General features: G+C 44.9%; 1 protein-coding gene across 5 annotated transcripts in view; it reads left to right on the forward strand.

Annotated features, from left to right (window-relative positions):
• LOC134957819 (dimethylaniline monooxygenase [N-oxide-forming] 2-like) overlaps positions 1–20,837 on the forward strand; it is a 102,521-nt gene that overhangs the window by 35,289 nt on the left and 46,395 nt on the right. For all 5 annotated transcript variants that reach the window (XM_063940006.1, XM_063940007.1, XM_063940005.1 and 2 more), the window contains 2 exons: positions 6,795–6,957; positions 9,129–9,271. In XM_063940006.1, coding sequence (XP_063796076.1) covers positions 6,795–6,957; positions 9,129–9,271 — 306 coding nt within the window. The remainder of the gene's footprint in view (positions 1–6,794; positions 6,958–9,128; positions 9,272–20,837) is intronic.

The raw sequence follows: 20,837 nt of genomic DNA on the forward strand, positions 1-20,837 counted from the left end.
ACGGGGCCAGCAGCTAAACATGTGTTTGCAAACATTTGTGACTAATTCTCTGAATTTTATTACCAGATAGGTTCAGGGATGGTTACAGGTAATTTTCAGTGTGCGGAAGGGAATTTAGGGGTGGGGATTTGCACCCCCCTCCTCTCTGTCTGTTGTTTGTCTGTGACCCCTCCCCCTTCCAGCACCTGATATATAATTATCTCCAGGTATGATTGAGCAACTGCCAAATTGTTTGTCTGCTTGTGTGCAAGAGGCATTGAATGGGAGCAGCATTTGGAAGGCATGCTGTTCCTTGTAGTGCCAATGGGAGATCCTGGGGGTGGCTCCTGGGTAAGTTAGCTCTCTGTCTGGAAGTGTTTTAGTAATAGCCTTTATCATGAGGCCTACTGTGACAAATTACATGGCCCTATGTGGGCACTGCTATTATGTAGGTTAGGACTGCTATATCGGAGAAGCCGTGACGTGGCAAGCAGCTAAACATGTGTTTGCAAACATTTGTGACTAATTCTCTGAACTTTATTACCAGATAGGTTCAGGGATGGTTACAGGTAATTTTCAGTGTGCGGAAGGGAATTTAGGGGTGGGGATTTGCACCCCCCTCCTCTCTGTCTGTTGTTTGTCTGTGACCCTTCCCCCTTCCAGCACCTGATATATAATTATCTCCAGGTATGATTGAGCAACTGCCAAATTGTTTGTCTGCTTGTGTGCAAGAGGCATTGAATGGGAGCAGCATTTGGAAGGCATGCTGTTCCTTGTAGTGCCAATGGGAGATCCTGGGGGTGGCTCCTGGGTAAGTTAGCTCTCTGTCTGGAAGTGTTTTAGTAATAGCCTTTATCATGAGGCCTACTGTGACAAATTACATGGCCCTATGTGGGCACTGCTATTATGTAGGTTAGGACTGCTGAATCGGAGAAGCTGTGACGTGGCCAGCAGCTAAACATGTGTTTGCAAACATTTGTGACTAATTCTCTGAATTTTATTACCAGATAGGTTCAGGGATGGTTACAGGTAATTTTCAGTGTGCGGAAGGGAATTTAGGGGTGGGGATTTGCACCCCCCTCCTCTCTGTCTGTTGTTTGTCTGTGACCCCTCCCCCTTCCAGCACCTGATATATAATTATCTCCAGGTATGATTGAGCAACTGCCAAATTGTTTGTCTGCTTGTGTGCAAGAGGCATTGAATGGGAGCAGCATTTGGAAGGCATGCTGTTCCTTGTAGTGCCAATGGGAGATCCTGGGGGTGGCTCCTGGGTAAGTTAGCTCTCTGTCTGGAAGTGTTTTAGTAATAGCCTTTATCATGAGGCCTACTGTGACAAATTACATGGCCCTATGTGGGCACTGCTATTATGTAGGTTAGGACTGCTGTATCGGAGAAGCCGTGACGTGGCCAGCAGCTAAACATGTGTTTGCAAACATTTGTGACTAATTCTCTGAATTTTATTACCAGATAGGTTCAGGGATGGTTACAGGTAATTTTCAGTGTGCGGAAGGGAATTTAGGGGTGGGGATTTGCACCCCCCTCCTCTCTGTCTGTTGTTTGTCTGTGACCCCTCCCCCTTCCAGCATCTGATATATAATTATCTCCAGGTATGATTGAGCAACTGCCAAATTGTTTGTCTGCTTGTGTGCAAGAGGCATTGAATGGGAGCAGCATTTGGAAGGCATGCTGTTCCTTGTAGTGCCAATGGGAGATCCTGGGGGTGGCTCCTGGGTAAGTTAGCTCTCTGTCTGGAAGTGTTTTAGTAATAGCCTTTATCATGAGGCCTACTGTGACAAATTACATGGCCCTATGTGGGCACTGCTATTATGTAGGTTAGGACTGCTGTATCGGAGAAGCCGTGACGTGGCCTGCAGCTAAACATGTGTTTGCAAACATTTGTGACTAATTCTCTGAATTTTATTACCAGATAGGTTCAGGGATGGATACAGGTAATTTTCAGTGTGCGGAAGGGAATTTAGGGGTGGGGATTTGCACCCCCCTCCTCTCTGTCTGTTGACATTGGCAACTTCTCAGCTTGCTTTAACAGGTAGAGCAGGAGGAAGAGGAGGGATCAGTAGTAGTAGTAGTAGTAGCAGTAGTAGTAATAGTAGTGATAGCAATAATAGTAGTAGTAGTGACAGTAGTAGTATTGATAGAAGTGGTGGTGGTAGTAGTAGTGGTGGTGGTGGTGGTAGTAGTAGTGGTAGTAGTAGTAGTGGTGGCAGTAGTAGTAGTAGTGGTGGTGGTAGTAGTGGTGGTGGTAGTAGTAGTAGTAGTATTAGTAATGATAGTAGTGGTGGTGGTGGTAGTAGTAGTAGTAGTAGTAGTAGTAGTAGTAGTAGTAATGATAGTAGTGGTGGTGGTGGTAGTAGTAGTAGTAGTAGTAGTAGTAGTAGTAGTTGTTGTAGTAGTAGTGGTAATAATAGTAGTAGTGGTGGTGGTGGTGGTAGTAGTAGTAGTTGTAGTTGTAGTAGTAGTGGTAATAATAGTAGTAGTGGTGGTGGTGGTGGTAGTAGTAGTAGTAGTAGTAGCAGCAGCAGCAGCAGTATTAGTAGATTGGAGTACCTTGTTTGCATATTGACATTAGGGAGTAGCTCAAAGGTCTCCCTAACATTTTCCAATTACTTAGTGACACAATCCTTAAATGCTTCACATGCTAGAAAACACTCCCAATATAATGACAGACAGGTTGAAATGTTTCTGTAGCTTGGCTCTGGCTGCCGACCGGCCTGTGTCATTCTGTGCATACTCAGTATATAAACATAGGCGTGCGCACGGGGGGTGCCTGGTGCGCACAGGCACCCCCTAATGTCCGGCACCCCTCGCACACACGCTACGCCTGCAGCAGCACTGCTGCAGTGACTGCCGAGACGAGTGTTGGTCATTACAGTCTCCACCGCCTGCTGCCCGATCAGGAGGGACTGTCAGTTTACTTTAGTAGTGGCCGCACACTGCACTGAAGAGACGGAACGGAAGTCACGGAACCTAGTTCTCCTGGCTCTGCTTCTTGACGACACGCCGCGCGTCCGCCAGCGCGCCTGTGCTCACTTCTCTCTCTACTCATGTTTGCCACGCCACATAACAGCGTTCCTAGGAGGAGGAGGAATCGGAGGAATAATAGCGTAAGGGCCACAACTAAAGGTATTGTGTAAGAGGCACTATTACTATGGCATTGCGTGAGGGGCACTATTACTATGGCATTGCGTGAGGGGCACTATTACTATGGCATTGCATGAGGGGCACTATTACTATGGGCATTATGTGAGGGGCACTATTATATGGGCATTGCGTGAGGGGCACTATTACTATGGGCATTGCGTGAGGGGCACTATTACTATGGGCATTATGTGAGGGGCACTATTACTATGGCATTGCATGAGGGGCACTATTACTATGGGCATTGCATGAGGGGCACTATTACTATGGGCATTATGTGAGGGGCACTATAACTATGGGCATTACGTGAGGGGCACTATTACTATGGGCACTGCGTGAGGGGCACTATTACTATGGGCATTACGTGAGGGGCACTATTACTATGGGCATTACGTGAGGGGCACTATTACTATGGGCATTGCGTGAGGGGCACTATTACTATGGGCATTGCGTGAGGGGCACTAATACTATGGGCATTGCGTGAGGGGCACTATTACTATGGCATTGCATGAGGGGCACTATTACTATGGGCATTTGCGTGAGGGGCACTATTACTATGGGCATTGCGTGAGGGGCACTATTACTATGGGCATTGTGCAAGGGTCACTAATATATAGGCATTGTTTAAGGGGTACAGCTACTGTGTGGGCATTGTATAAGGGGCACTACTATTGTGGGCATTGTGTAAGGGGCACTACTACTATGGGCATTATGTAAAGGGCACTACGATGGGCATTGTGTAAGAGGCACTGCTTTTGTGGGAATTGTGTATGGGGCACAACTACTGTCTGGGCATTGTGTATGGGGCACAACTACTGTCTGGGCAATGTGTATGGGGCACAACTACTGCTGGGCATTGTGTAATGGGCACAATTACAGTGGGCATTGTGTAAGGAGCACAACTAGGGTCATTGTGTAAGGGGCATTACTACTATGGGCATTGTGTGTAAGCGGCACTGGACAGAGAGTGAAGGGAGGTGGAGACTGAAAGACACAAAGTGAAGAGGGCAGGCTGAGAGACACGGAGTGAAGGGTGGGAGGCTGGAAGACACAGAGTGAAGAGGGCAGGCTGAGAGACACGGAGTGAAGGGTGGGAGGCTGGAAGACACAGAGTGAAGAGGGCAGGCTGAGAGACACGGAGTGAAGGGTGGGAGGCTGGAAGACACAGAGTGAAGAGGGCAGGCTGAGAGACACGGAGTGAAGGGTGGGAGGCTGGAAGACACAGAGTGAAGAGGGCAGGCTGAGAGACACGGAGTGAAGGGTGGGAGGCTGGAAGACACAGAGTGAAGAGGGCAGGCTGAGAGACACGGAGTGAATGGTGGGAGGCTGGAAGACACAGAATGAAGGGGGCAGGCTGAGAGACACGGAGTGAATGGTGGGAGGCTGGAAGACACAGAATGAAGGGGGCAGGCTGAGAGACACGGAGTGAATGGTGGGAGGCTGGAAGACACAGAATGAAGGGGGCAGGCTGAGAGACACGGAGTGAAGGGTGGTAGGCTGGAAGACACAGAATGAAGGTTGAGAGGCACAGAGTGAATGGGGGACTGAGAGGCACAGAGTGAATGGGGGACTGAGAGGCACAGAGGGAAGGGGGAGACTGAGAGATACAAAGTGAGGTGGATTGTGAGAGATGCATGGCAGGGAGATGATGGTGTGGGTGGATGAGAGATCAAGCAGGGAGGGCATGATTGTGAGGGTGAGAGACGATGCAGGGAGAGGAGGTGATGGAGGGGCTGAGAGACACAGGGAAGAGATGATGGTGCGGCTGAGAGATGCCGGGGGCAGAAGATGACACGAGTCTTGTTGAACGTCTGTTGCATGATGATGATCTTGGTTGTATTCCTACACAAACAGGCATCTTCCGGACCATACGATTTCCTACATGAATAGTAATTATAGACTGAAGAAATGCCCTCACTGGGCAGAGAGCATCTTCAGAGGTTCCCTGTTGTAAGAAACCACCATATAGGTAAGGTCATATGGAATAGAAAGGAATGCTCCAAGAGTGATGAGAAACAGATGGCGTGTCATATTGACACATGTTTGCAGTGGCCACGCCTCTTGCGGTATGTGATTTATATTGTATTGAGTGTCAATAGGCGGTACTAGACACGCCCAGTAGGTGGTGCTAACCACGCCCCTCCGATGGTGCACCCCCTAATAAAATGTTCTGCGCACGCCTATGTATATAAAGCATTGACTGACTTATTAGGTTGCCACTCAAAAAGCAGTCCTAGAAGTAAGAGACCCTGAAATGAAATTGTGTATTAGTTATTTTAATGAGGTACAGTGAGAATGAGGCTTTGTGGATCATCAGCATAGATAGAAGGAAGGAGGATAAAGCAATACTAATATTTAGTATATACCACCACTGGCCAAATAACAGTAAAGGGGGTTTACATGTCAGAGGAGGAGTGATAGTAAAAGAAACTAAAGAAGAAGTATAGCAGGTAATGTTAATTTGACTTTTGTAAGGATTGCATTATATGTAAATCAGGCAGTGGTGTTACAAGGGGAGTGCAGCCCGCACTCGAGTGTCACCCACTGAGGGGGGACACCAAAATGCTGGCTCATGCTCAGTGACAGGAGCAGGGTGCTGCACTGTAACATTATGTGCAGCACCCTGCTCCTGTCACTGTGTAGAAGCCGGCACTGCAGCCACAGCATTCTCCAGGGACAGCCTGTATCTCCCAAACCCTGAGAGTGATAGACTCTGAGCTGCTGCACCGACTGTCACTTTGGTAAGTGAAGCCTCTGAAATCTGGAGAATGCACCTGCTTATATTTATGCCTCTATTCTGGTTTATATCATCACTTGTATGTCAGTTCACTAAATGTAATACAGTTCATGCTTGCCTACTTTGCAATTCACCTCTAGTCTCCAAACCTTCAAGCATTCCCTGAACACTAATCTCTTCAAGTAAGCTTATCATATTACGGAACCGCACATATAATAACCATCTCAAGCTTTCATATCCAATTACATCCCCATTGTACAGTCCACACATATCCTCATATATTTTCTCTTTCTTCATTACCACATCCTCCTGGCGCCATGCCAAAATCGTGTGTGACCATATTATACAGCCTACCAAGAATCTTTGTAAACTGGTGGACCATTATGCAATAGATAACACCTATCCTTGTGTATCAATGCCTATTTCCCTCTAGTTTGTAAGTTTTCAAGCAGGGCCTTCCTACCTCTATGACTGTCTGTCATTACCCAGTTTTGTTGTTTCCAATTGTTTTATGCTTTTTTATTTTATCACTGTTGTTTCCAATTGTAAAGTGCTGCTGCTATATAAGAAATTGTTATAAAATAAATAAATAAATAAATAAATAAATAAATAAATACATAAATAATTCACTCCTCTGATATGTCCTAGAGGTAAGGTTGAAGTGGGAATTACTGTACCACAGTTTGTGGTATCAGGCAGCAGGTGGAAGGACCTGGATTGATACATTTGTTACTAATTGTGACACTGAGCTCCCTAATAACACACTTCACTGGATCCAAGAGGCTGCTTTGAGTCTCCTGGACGATCCAATATAGTAGGAAAATATTTGCATTATGGATTTACTGTATGAAAAACTATTGACAATATCCTCAGCAATGTATAATAGTCATATGATATCCCTGTTGTTTCTGTTCTCTTTAAGACTGAGGTCTGTCATGTGACAAAGAGCTCAGATTTCTGCAGGACAGGGCAATGGGAGGTCCGGACAGAGAAGTGCGGTATTCAGCAGATGGAGCATTTTGATGCTGTTTTGGTCTGTAATGGTCAGCAGGTTGATCATTATTTGCCTCTAGATTCTTTTCCAGGTAATGAATAAATACAAAAGCCAATCATCATTTTATCATTGCATAGAGTTGAATTAGTATCATCTTTTATTTATTAGGTGCCGCGGCCCGCAAGTCGTCAGCAGCACCACACAAGGGGCAGCGGCGTCACAAGGAGGGTGCGGGGGGTGCGGCCCACACCCGGGTGTGACACCTGGAGGGGGGTGACACCAAATGTCAGCTCCTCCGCAGTGACAGAAGCCAGGTGCTGCAGTGAGAAAGTTTCCTACAGCACCCGGCTCCTGTCATAGAAGAGGAGCCGACAGCGCACAGAGACTGTCTCTGGGGGAAGCCCAGCATCTCCGGAGATGCTGGGCACGCCCCCGGAGTGACAATTCCGGGATCCCCATGAAGCCACACACCCTAAGTGTAAGACCACACCCCTTTTTGCCACGATCGCGGCAGGAGGTCAGGGGTGCGCACCGGGAGTCACCACACCCGGTGACGCCTCTGACAAGGGGTAACATAAAAACACAACTGAATTACCGGGCCTAAGTACAATACACAACAGTTAGCCCTAGCAGGGCCATAACTAAGGATGTGCGAGTGGTGCGACCAAACAGAAATCAGAGCCCTGTGGGCCGCACTGCCGCTGCCCCACAGTATCTGCATCTGGCTCATAGGGTGCCAGAATCTCTGTTGGAGTGCCACCTGGAGTGTCCTAAGGATGCTTCTGACATGCACACTGCAGCTCTTACAGCCCACTAAGGATGCTCCTGCACTGCTGTAATTCCCACCAATGGTGACCCTGACTCCTCTGCATGATGTGATATGCTCAGGGGTCATGGCCGGCACAGGGCACCAGGACACCAAATTATGGTGCTGAGCCTTAGTGTAAGTACAAAGCATACATCAAAATATTACAGTAACATCACACAGTTGGCGAGAGACTACAAAATGACATAAATGTCAAGCAGGTAGGATAAAAGGGGGCATGGCCACTGCTCACCGGGGACTTCCTCGAGTCATGGGGGCATGGACTTGCGGCATGCCCCCATCATTCTTGGAGAGAGGCAGGTCGGGTGGGCGGGTAAGCAGGCAAAATAGTGAGCGGTAAACTGCGCTACGCACAGCAATCCCGGCTCTGTGTGGCCCTACAGGCCATTAGTCCTTCTGGCATTTACCAGAAGTACCAGATGGGCAGTCCAGCCCTGACAGACTCTAACAATGGGCTGCAGAACAGAGACAAACGTTTATCAACATATTGCTGCAATGTCCAGCACAGAACATTAGTTTATTTACTAAGCGCTATTTGGTGCTGTTTGCCAACTGCTGCACATTAGTTGTGGCCTTTAGCCATAAAACAGGGGCATTACTCTGCTACAGTTTGGAGGATGAAAACACAAACTGCAACTTATGTGTGATGGATTTCATATCTTTAAGCCTCATGCGGTATATGCAGAAGCACACGGTAATATCAGATGTTACACATCCAGTTTTAACCCTTTAATTGTGTAAGACAACAAGTGCTGTTCAACATAGTCCTCTGGTTTGGGGTGATCATTTATTCGCACCTACGGAGTATTTCCCCATAATGAGTACCAGTGTGCACAACAGCAGGGGGAGCCAGAGTAATTAATCACCCCACTAGTATTAAGATAAATATTACAGCACCCATTTAAAAATAAAATGAGTACTGCCCCCATTACAGATACTATGATATGGTGTTCCCCTTATTAATAATGTGATAAGTAGTGTCCCTGTTATAAGTAGGTAGTGCTTTCACAATCCTGTGTCCGTTCATTCTATATAATAAAAGGCTAACACGGCTCCTCACCTCTATGGGGGAATTAAAGTGTTTTGCACGCTGGCGGTCACTAGATGGAGCCCAACAGAAAATTCAAGTGTTGCTCTGTTTGGGCGTGCTCAGCCACTGGCGCTGACATTACTGTGATGTTGTTCCATCATTTTGATGGGCTGGTAACGAGTCTATTTATAAAGCTTGGTATTATTTTCTATGTCTTTAAATTATATTTCCTATCTTGTTCACATCATATTAACTAACATATAAACATAAGAAAACATTCCTGCAGCTGAGTTAATCTCAGTGGGGGAAACAGGAAAAAGGTAATGTTAAAGGCTGTGGGATATGAATTCCCTTAGAAATATTGTTTTATCTTACAAACTATTTATCTTTCTTCCACTGTTGGCAGGAATACATGAATTTAAAGGTCAGTACACCCACAGCCGTTTTTACAGAGAACCAAAAGACTACCATGGAAAGACCGTCCTAGTAGTAGGAACTGGAAATTCAGCAGGGGACATATCTGCAGAAATCAGTCACACAGCAAAACAGGTAAAATCGCTACATTCGCTTTACCTACAAAACAGGTAAAATCACTACATTCACTTTACCTACAAAACAGGTAAAATCACTACAATGTACATAGGCAAACGCAGGGGGGTTTCCAGTTGCCCAGAAACCCCCTCCTCTTGGCCAGCAGTTCAAATTATGACAGCAATAACAGTAGCATATAATACAATTATTTGAGATGCAGCCACATCATGCAATTAAAGGGACAGAGCTGAGCTGCTGCACATGCCCAGTGGTAGCAGCTTCTTCTACCAAGTTTGCTGTGTGTGTGGATCTCAGTGCACCATCTATGCACTGGACCAGAGAGTAGCTGCCAGGAAGAAGAGACATGTGCCGTACCATGAGGTGGAAGAATGTGAGCTTAGGAGGTGCAGTTCCGTCTCCTACTGATTCTATTATGTTTGTGTATTTATTATGGGAGGTTTAATCTTTCCCTGACCACTTATTTTATTTATATTAGTTAAATAGGTTTGATACAACCTAAACTAAAGACTATAGTGTTAAATAGTAATACTGTATTACATACAGTATACAATACATAAAAAGACCAATGTGTACATTAATGTCCAGGGTCGGTACTAAGTTCCCCCACACTCCCGCGCTTGCTCCAATGTTCCGCAGAGTGGGAGATTGTGGATTAAATTTGGAAACCCCTCTCTAAAAATCCTGCGTTTGCCACTGATGTACTGTACAGAAAGTGGTTCTTATTCAAAGCTACTATGAAATTCTCAATAGGAGATTGAGGTGTGTGGGGGGCTGACATGGATGTTTATTTAATCATGTATTTACCAATTATTTATATAACTCACACACATTTCACAGCACTTTACAGAGAATATATGCCATACATTGTAAACTCCCAAATGGACCTTACAATCTGTATCACTCACACACACACACACACACACACACACACACACACACACACACACACACACACACACACACACACACACACACACACACACACACACTATAGTTATTTTTTACCTAACAGTATATTTTTGTATTATGGGAGGAAACAGGAGCACCCGAAGAAAGCCCATGCAAGCAAAAAGAGAATATACAAACTCTACACATCTAAGGCCATGTTGGGAATTTAACCCATGTTTTCAGCACTGTAAGGTGGTAATGCTAGCCATTATATCATCCATACTGCCTTAACTGCTTCCAATTCTACAATGCAGTGTATTATTAGAGAACTCAGAAATGTGATGCTTTATAAATTTGACAGTATTTGTTATGCTCCTGATGAAGGTGTTGACATAACACTGAAATGGCCTTCAAATAGGCTGTGATGGGATTGAATTTGGCCCTATGTCTCACTGATGAGTATAACTCTATATGACGCTATAATATGTTATGCTGCTGTATCTTTTTGCCAAGTCTCCCTATTTTGCGCTTTTTCAAACATGCACTTTATTTGAATGTGCACTTTATTGTCGACTGCCATAGATTTCTGCTGATTTCTACCATATCTGGATTATATATGCTTCTCATCTATGGATGTGCTGACTCTTGTCTATAAGACTACCCCTCAAGCTGAGCAGGGAACTGAGGGGCGTGCGCATCAGGACCAGATTTTGCTGGGTCAGTTCCATTGGACATTAGTGTGCACTCCACACTCTCACACCCACCCGCACTGCTCTCATGAGACCAGGACATTTATAATTTTCACAAATTAATGTTTTCCTGCAAAGGTGTCTTTCTCTTCTTTCTTCTTACAGGGTACTTTCCCCCCACGGTGTGCTATTCCTGTAATGTGTACCTCCATTGGTTGCACACCCTGCCAGCAGTAACCTACACAGTGCGCCTCACATGGCTGCCTCGGATGGTTCCTCCATGGGCAGGGTGTGCTTCATTTGGATCTTTCCATGCAGGGTATAGCATACTCCTACACTCGTGTCAGTTTTCCCGTGAATGCATTTGGCCCTTGTATGGCTCATCTCCCACTGTGTAACCTTCGTAGTGCGCCCAACATGGCTGCCTTATCTGGTAAACTTGTGGATGGGATGAAAAATACATGGACCTGATGGTTTTATTGGAACCCTACTCTGAACCTAAGGACTCTGCAATCTCCCCGTTTTGTGTTCTCTTCTAGTGGTAGACTATTCCACCCTGGGTAATACTACACAGAGCGCCTAAGATGGCTGCCGCACCTGGTACCTTGTGAGGGTGGAATACACAACCCCTGAAGGTTATTACCCAAAATGCTTACATCAACCCTGCATTATGCTTTCTGTCTTTATTGTCTGTGTGGTTTATCTTTTGATGTAATACTTAAATCTTCTGTATTATGTGCATTGTTTGAGTTCTAGTTGGCGCCGCGGATGGCTGCCTCGGTGCTGCTCTGTTAAGCAGCCTTTGTGTTTAGTCCTACGTGTATAATATGTCTAATATGTTGAGTCTATTGTACAGTTGCAATGTGCAGTATCAACTCATACGTGTAATGTGTGTAATGTATGCTATGTTCTTCCCCCTTCGTATGCTATGTATTCCCCCTTCATGTTGCTGCTTGGCGATGCATTGTACCACAAAGAATTCCTAGTGTACGTGAGTACACCTGGCCAATAAAGCTGATTCTGATATATATATATATATATATGAAAATAGAAAAAATTACTGCGCCACTTGTGTTCATCAACGTTAGATATAAATAAAAACAATATTTATCTGACACTCCCTAGAATTTTAAAAAGGGCGTCTGCTTACCCCCTAACAGGGATGGCGGTTCCCTGTGTAAGAAAATTACATGTAGTTGGGGGGAGGGGGTTTAGCGACCAATGGTGTCTATAAGAATCACACTTTAGGTGTATATTTTCAAAGTAAAATACAATTTATTAGTGTGTACAATTTAAAAGTTAAGGAATCCTTTTTTACTATTTATTCACTTATAACTGGTATTTTATAGTTCTGTATGTATAGTTTTTATCCCATTTTTTTAGAAAAAGTTATTGTCATTTTTTTTAGAAAAAGTTTTTTTAGAAAAAGTTTCTTGTCATTTTTTAAATTGTACACACTAATAAATTGTATTTTACTTTGAAAATATACACCTAAAGTGTGATTCTTATAGACACCATTGGTCGCTAAACCCCCTCCCCCCAACTACATATATATATATATATATATATATATAGCAGGGAGGCCAATTATCTCCTCGAGGGGGTCACTGTGCCAAAGTTTATCGCAGTTTGTAGATTATTTTTTGCAGCCGGTAGTACGGTCCACACCGACAGTTTTAAAGGATACAACAGACTTTCTGCAGAGACTAGCTGCATTTGGTCCTCCACCTGACAAATGCTTGCTGGCAACATGTGATATTACGAGTCTCTATACCAATATTGGGCATGAGGAAGGTATTGATGCTATAAGAACATCTATCACTTCAAATGATGCATATACAGGTCCCCCCTGTGAATATTTAGTGCTGCTTTTGGATATGATCTTGCATAAAAATTATTTTATTTTTGAAAATTCTTTTTTTCTACAATTACGAGGGACGGCGATGGGGTCCAATGTGGCCCCATCGTACGCCAATTTATTTATGCATGAGTATGAAAAGAAACACATTTTGGGCAGCACTCTATATTCACAGTACATTGCTTTTTTTGTGCGTTTTATCGACGATATTTTTTTAATTTGGACAGGGGACAGTGGTACACTGTCCAACTTTATTGATGAATTGAACATGCAAGCAGGCACCATCAAGTTGACGCACAATAGCAGCCCTCAGAGTATAGATTTTTTAGACATTACGGTCTCTATTAATCATGGCAAGTTTGATACGGCAATTTTTAAGAAACCGACTGATAAGAACACGGTATTACTATGTGAGAGCTTTCATCCTAGACCACTCAAAAAAGGACTTCCGTTCTCACAATTGATCCGAGTGGTAAGAATAACATCAGATAAGACCACACTAAAAGATGCTTTGTGGAAAATGGATAACGATTTCATTGAACGAGGTTATCCTGTAGCGGAGATCGAGGAGGCTATTCAGAGATGCCTCACATTAGATCGCAGTTCTTTGTTAAATAAATCTCAGGATAAAACAGCCTTGGACCGGATGATTTTTCCAAATACATTTTCTATTTCATCCCAACATTTAAGAAGCTCAATCTATCAGCATTGGCATATATTGCAGTCAGATCAGACTATGGGTCCTTTTTGCAGAAATAAGCCGCTTTTTGCATATAAAAGAAGTTCTAACCTGAAGGACATGATTACATCTTCTGACATTAGCCCAGGAACCCTGAGAGCAAATTGGCTATCCTTGAAAAATGGAGCCTATGGGTGTAGTGGCTGTGTCAATTGCCAGCATATGATTACTGGCGATACTTTTATCCATCCGCAAACTGGAAAGAAATTTGTCCTCAGGCATCACATGACCTGCGATAGCAAATATGTTGTGTATCTGGTTTTGTGCCCATGCAAGCTAATCTATATTGGGAAAACGATCCGGAGATTGAAAGAACGTATTGCTATGCATCGTTCTTCAATTAAAAAAGCTATGTCCAAGGTTGAACAAACTACACCTCCTGTAGCGAGGCATTTTGCGACCTGTGGTCACACATTACGTGACTTTAAATTTATGCCGTTGGATCAGATCAAACCTTGGAAGAGAGGGGGTGATCGGCATAAAAGGCTGCTACAGAAAGAATGTGAACTGATATATAACTTCAAGACTGTCTCACCACTTGGTCTAAATGAGGAATTAACGTTTACTTGCTTCTTATAAATTTGATTAATTTTTGAGCGCTTCTCATTAGATCATCATATTATTGCCGTGGTTCACACTTGCCATGTTGATATTAGTAGGAATGGTCTCTGAGGGCTGCTTTATGATTATTGATTATTGATTATGTTTAATATTGTGTTTTTTATTTCTTTATTTTTGTATGTTGTAGGATATGTATTGTGACAAGAACACTGGGATAGTGTTTGAGGGCAGGTATATTTGTCCCAGGTTCTTGTCTTACATGTTTTAGAAAATGTTAACTTCTAGGAAAAATGCTTTTTGTTTTGTCTGAACCTTTTCAGTTTGCTGTAAAAGCTGGGTAAAGGCTCTGAGAGAGAGATAAGGCGAGTTCTAGACATTGGGCCCAGTTCGGGTCTTTGGCCTCACAGAGGGCTAATCAGGGTTTCAGCTGTGTAAGAGTGTTATAGTGCTTCTAACCTGATTAGTATGGGCAGACTGCCTGGGAAGGCTGCAGGATCTGTGTGTGAGAGACACGCTTTCTGATGCAAGTAAGCTATACAGTATGTACTGAAGAACTCTGTGTTTTGTTTAGTGACAGTTAGGAACATCTTATGTTTAGTTAGTGCCGGACAGGCAAGGTATTTTTATTTTGGGGTTTGTTTTATTTTCTGTTTCAATAAAACTGGCCGGGGTCAGTTGTACCAGAAACTGGACTTGTGTTGTTCCTCAGCTGCTGCGTGCGGCCATATTCCCCAGGAAAAGGCACCTTGCACCCCTACAGTGTTACAACTTGGTGGAGAATGCGAGCAACCCCGTTCTGCGCATAAGTGAAAGCAGCAGCTTTGTGAGGCCTGCAGAAAACGGTGGTTTATGCAGATACAGCCCAGTGTGAAGTTACTGAGACTCACCCCTGAGGGTTTGATATATGTCCTGGGTGAAAGCAGCTACAAAGCCGCCTGAAAAATCTGTCGACATGGAGGATCTGCTTAAAGCCTTGCTGCAAGCTACAGCGGCTCAGCAGGAGGCCAACCGACAGCAGCAGGTGGCAATGGAAGAAAATAGGAGACAACAGCAGGTGGCAATGGAGGAAAATTGGAGACTACAGCAGGAGGCCAACAGACAGCAGCAGGTGGCAATGGAGGAAAATAAGAGACAACAGCAGGCAGTTGTTGATGAACTTTACAGGCAACAGCGTCAGGATAGAGAGGCCTTAGCAGAAGTGGTGCAGAGACTTGCAGCTCGGGTTGGAGATGTGGCCGTCAGTGCTCCAACCAGCTCTAGTTCTATACGGGCCAGTCACTTCCTGCAGAAAATGACAGAGGCTGATGATGTGGAGGCCTATCTGACCACGTTTGAAAGGACTGCCGAGCGTGAGAACTGGCCGAAAGCACAGTGGGCCAGTCTGCTGGCACCTTTCCTGTCAGGTGAGCCCCAAAAAGCTTACTTTGATTTAAGCCCTGCTGAGGCTCGGGACTATGATAAACTAAAGACTGAGATCCTGACCCGCCTGGGAGTCACGCTGTCAGTACGAGCACAACGGGTGCACCGTTGGCTGTACGCCATGGAGAAGCCTCCGCGCTCCCAGATGCACGACCTTATTCAGCTAACAAAAAAATGGCTACAGCCAGAGACATTAACTGGTCCCCAGATGGTGGAAAGAGTCGTCATGGACCGCTACTTGAGATCTTTGCCCATGGTCCTGCGCAAGTGGGTGAGCCATGGAAACCCGGGTACTGCTGACCAATTAGTGGACATGGTAGAAAGGTATTTGGCAGCAGAGGAACTACTGATGACCACCCAGCAACCCATAGATCCTCGACAGCGCCCTTCAGTAAAGACTGGTAAGACTGTTCCGTGGGAAAACGTTGCTGGGCGGTTAAGAGAACGCAAGGCTGGAGAGACTGTAAACACTGGCCCTGGAGACAGGCCAATGGGGCTAGAACGGTCTATGCTGCCCAAACGGGTTGATAATCGTGTGGTTAAATGTTTTAGGTGTGGTATGCCAGGTCATGTTATTGCCAATTGCCCAGTCACGCAAGAACCCATGCATTGTGATGCTGCCTTTGAATGTCGCAGAATGTCTTTCTTTGCTAGGTTAGCCTGTACTGTGGTACCTTCACCTGAGCTGGAAAAACAAATGTGTGATGTGTTCTTAGAGGGTAACCGGGTAGAGGCCTTGCTAGATTCAGGAAGTTTAGTTACCCTCGTGAAAGCTGGGTTAGTGAACCCCTTAAAGGTCCAGCAAATACCTATTGGGGTAACTTGCATACATGGGGATACCCAACATTATGCCACTGCTGAGGTGAATATAGAAACTTGTTGTGGGTCAGCAATGGTTAAAGTGGGACTGGTCCCTACCTTGGTGCATGAGGCCATAATAGGGAGGGATTTTCCTCATTTTTGGAAACTGTGGGAATCACGGTTATCAACAGATGTGAGAAGTAAAAAGCCAGTTGATAATACCGGTGATTTTATGGATGTACGTGGGTCTTCGGAACTTTCTGGCCCTTTGCCTTTTGCTAGTTTGGCTGGGGAAGTGACAGATGGGGAGTCCAGTGAGGACCCTCTTGCCGGGAACAGAGACATAGTAGTTAGAACTGAAAGCGTGCCTGACCTGGAGGTAAAGAAGGATCTGTTTGCGTCTGAACAGTTAAAGGATCCTACCTTAATAAAGGCTAGAGAGAATGTTAAGATTGTTAATGGGGAACCTGTGGTACCAGGTGACAGGGTTACGTATCCCCACATGGCCATCTGTAATGAGCTCTTGTACCACATTGTCAAAAGGGGTGAGGATGTGGTGGAACAGCTGGTAGTTCCCCAGCCTTATCGGAGAACGGTACTAGATTTAGCTCATAGTCACGTTACCGCAGGACATTTAGGGGCAGAAAAAACCACTGAAAGAGTTTTACAAAGGTTCTTTTGGCCAGGGGTTTATAAAGAAGTGTCTGAATATTGTTCTTCTTGTCCTGAATGCCAGTATCATGCCCCTAGACCCCATTTCAGGAGCCCACTAGTTCCCATGCCTATTATAGAGGTCCCGTTTGACAGAATAGCCATGGATCTCGTGGGGCCCTTGTTAAAGTCTGCTCGGGGCCATCAGTATATCCTGGTAATTATGGACTATGCCACTCGATATCCTGAGGCTGTCCCTTTACGCACTATCACAACCAAGGCGATAGCTAGGGAGCTGGTGCAGGTATTTAGTAGAGTGGGAATACCAAAAGAAATTTTGACTGACCAAGGTACTCCATTTATGTCAAGGATCATGAAAGAGTTGTGCAAGTTATTTAAGGTCACTCACCTCAGGACGTCCATCTACCATCCCCAAACTGACGGGTTGGTGGAAAGGTTTAATAAAACATTAAAAAGTATGTTAAAAAAGGTTGTTGAGAGAGATGGGAAAAACTGGGATTGTTTGTTGCCCTACTTGTTAATGGCCATCAGAGAAGTTCCTCAGTCCTCTACGGGGTTTTCTCCATTTGATTTGTTGTATGGTAGACACCCCAGAGGGCTGTTGGATATTGCCAAAGAGACGTGGGAAGGACAGCCCACTCCTTATAGAAGCGTTATTGAGCATGTAACACAAATGCAGGATAGGATTGCAGCCGTGGTACCTGTTGTCAGAGAGCACATGGAACAGGCCCAAAGTGCTCAACAGAGGGTCTATAACCGGAGTGCCAAGATACGGGAATTTGCTCCTGGCGATAGAGTTCTTGTTTTGGTACCCACTGTGGAAAGCAAATTCCTAGCTAAATGGCAGGGTCCATTTGAGATTAGGGAAAAAGTGAATGAGGTTAATTACAAAGTATACCAGCCGGGAAAGAGAAAACCCGAACAGATCTACCATGTTAACTTAATCAAACCCTGGAAAGATAGGTTGTCTCTGTCAGCGGAGCCTTGCCCTTCGGTATCTTCACCCCGGTTGCTTCCCGCAGTGAAGGTGTCAGAGACATTATCAGCTGATCAGAACAATCAGGTTAAAGAGTTTCTCATCCAAAATAGGGAGGTATTTTCAGAGCTGCCTGGCCGAACGACCATAATAAAACATGACATTGTCACAGAACCAGGGGTCAGGGTTCATTTAAAGCCATATAGGATTCCTGAAGCTCAGCAAGAAGCTATTTCTAAGGAAGTTAAAACCATGTTAGAACTGGGAGTCATAGAGGAGTCTAACAGTGAGTGGTCCAGTCCCATAGTGCTCATCCCGAAGCCCGACGGTAGCATACGCTTCTGTAATGACTTTCGTAAGTTAAATGAGGTGTCCAAGTTTGACGCAAACCCCATGCCCCGTGTGGATGAGCTTGTAGAAAGGCTGGGAACAGCCAGGTTTCTCACCACATTGGACCTGACCAAAGGTTACTGGCAAATACCTTTATGTGATAGCGCCAAAGAAAAAACAGCCTTTTCGGTTCCGGAGGGGCTGTACCAGTATAAGATGTTACCCTTTGGGTTGCATGGGGCTCCAGCAACCTTTCAACGGGCGATGGATAAAATTTTGAGGCCCCATAGAAAATATGCAGCTGCCTATTTGGATGATGTGGTAATTCACAGTACAGACTGGGGGTCCCATTTGGTTAAAGTACAAGCAGTACTGGACTCAATCAGAGAGGCAGGGTTAACTGCTAACCCAAAGAAGTGCTGCCTCGCAATGGAGGAGGTCAAATACCAGAGGTCTGATTAGGCCCCAATTGAATAAAGTTGATGCTATTCAAAACTGGCCTCGTCCAGTGAATAAAAAACAGGTAAGGGCTTTTTTGGGAATTACTGGGTACTATAGACGGTTTATTCCTAATTTTGCGACCACAGCGGTGCCGTTGTCAGACCTTACCAAAGGGAAGCAGTCAAATGTGGTGAAATGGAACCCTGATGCAGAAAAGGCGTTCCAAGTGTTAAAAGTGGCTTTGTGTTCACAACCGGTGTTGATAACACCAGATTTTTCAAAAGAATTTGTGGTACAGACAGATGCCTCAGAGGTAGGGATAGGTGCTGTGCTGTCCCAAACCAGAGATGGGGACGAACACCCTATCATTTATTTGAGTAGGAAACTCAATGAGCATGAAAAAAGGTATGCCATTGTGGAAAAGGAGGCTTTGGCCATTAAGTGGGCACTAGATACCTTGAGATATTACCTCTTGGGTAGACAATTCAGACTAGTGACAGACCATGCCCCTTTAAAATGGATGTATGTAAATAGAGGCAAGAATGCTCGTGTAACTAGATGGTTTCTAGCGTTGCAGGACTTTAAGTTTACTGTCGAACATAGACCGGGAACACAATTGGCCAACGCAGATGCATTGTCTCGCATCTTCTGTTTGGGGGCTACAAGTGTTCCGGCCCCTAGGTCGAAACAGGGGAGGGGGATATGTGACAAGAACACTGGGATAGTGTTTGAGGGCAGGTATATTTGTCCCAGGTTCTTGTCTTACATGTTTTAGAAAATGTTAACTTCTAGGAAAAATGCTTTTTGTTTTGTCTGAACCTTTTCTGTTTGCTGTAAAAGCTGGGTAAAGGCTCTGAGAGAGAGATAAGGCGAGTTCTAGACATTGGGCCCAGTTCGGGTCTTTGGCCTCACAGAGGGCTAATCAGGGTTTCAGCTGTGTAAGAGTGTTATAGTGCTTCTAACCTGATTAGTATGGGCAGACTGCCTGGGAAGGCTGCAGGATCTGTGTGTGAGAGACACACTTTCTGATGCAAGTAAGCTATACAGTATGTACTGAAGAACTCTGTGTTTTGTTTAGTGACAGTTAGGAACATCTTATGTTTAGTTAGTGCCGGACAGGCAAGGTATTTTTCTTTTGGGGTTTGTTTTATTTTCTGTTTCAATAAAACTGGCCGGGGTCAGTTGTACCAGAAACTGGACTTGTGTTGTTCCTCAGCTGCTGCGTGCGGCCATATTCCCCAGGAAAAGGCACCTTGCACCCCTACAGTGTTACAGTATATATATGTTTTTTTGTTGTTTTGTTATTATTTTTGGGTCCTGTATTGATTTGACATAGGAGTCCTTGGGAATGACGCCTGTCAGGCATATCTCAGTCCCAGTCACATTAGGTTCTTTGAAAATGTTGGGAGCACCTGTGGGTGATTACCAGAGTACCGTCAGAGCTAAATTCGGATGACGAGGAGAATTAGTTTACCTTGGTTGCCTAGGTGAACTCCTGTGCACACAGTGGATTGGCTAGCGGGAGCGCCCGGCCGCAATTTGCGGAAGTGTGTTGCTCCCGCGATGTATGCCGGGACAGGAAGTGCGTTCCATCGTGGGCCGATTGCGTTCCAAGTCGGGAACTTCCGGTTTTGAACGATGTGAACGTGACTGGTCCCAGGTGTTGGTACTTTTTGTGGACAGGTGAGTGGGATTATGAGGTTGTTGACGGGCGTTTGACTGAGGATAAAAGACAGGGTTTGGCTCAGTAGTAGTTTGGATGCCCTTGAGGAAGGTGGTGACATCGAAACAGCTGTTGGGCAGATGAAACCATGACTTTCCTACCAGAGGGACATGTGATGTATCATGTTTAGCCTAACTGGAAGATAATGTTTTTTCAAATTCTGACTGTTGCCATGCTGAAATAGAGCACTTTTGAATCGATTATTGTTGGTGTGCTGGTTTCTTTCTTTTTGCTGAGGAGGGATTCTCATGCTTTTGGAATGTTTTGCTATATAGCAGATATAGATATAGGACAGCGCTGATTTGTTCTCTTTGGAGCAAAGGTGTATAAAACAAATGAAGAAATACACCACATAAACAAATTGTTAAAAGTTCAAATGACACTTAAATAAGTGTAAAGAATGTCACTAGGTCCTTCTTTGCTTTTATAGAACCGCCGCTCCCCTTTTTTATCAGTCCGAATTCCA

This window comes from Pseudophryne corroboree, chromosome 9 (genome assembly GCF_028390025.1).
Source record: "Pseudophryne corroboree isolate aPseCor3 chromosome 9, aPseCor3.hap2, whole genome shotgun sequence".
In the NCBI taxonomy this organism is placed as follows: Eukaryota; Metazoa; Chordata; class Amphibia; order Anura; family Myobatrachidae; genus Pseudophryne; species Pseudophryne corroboree.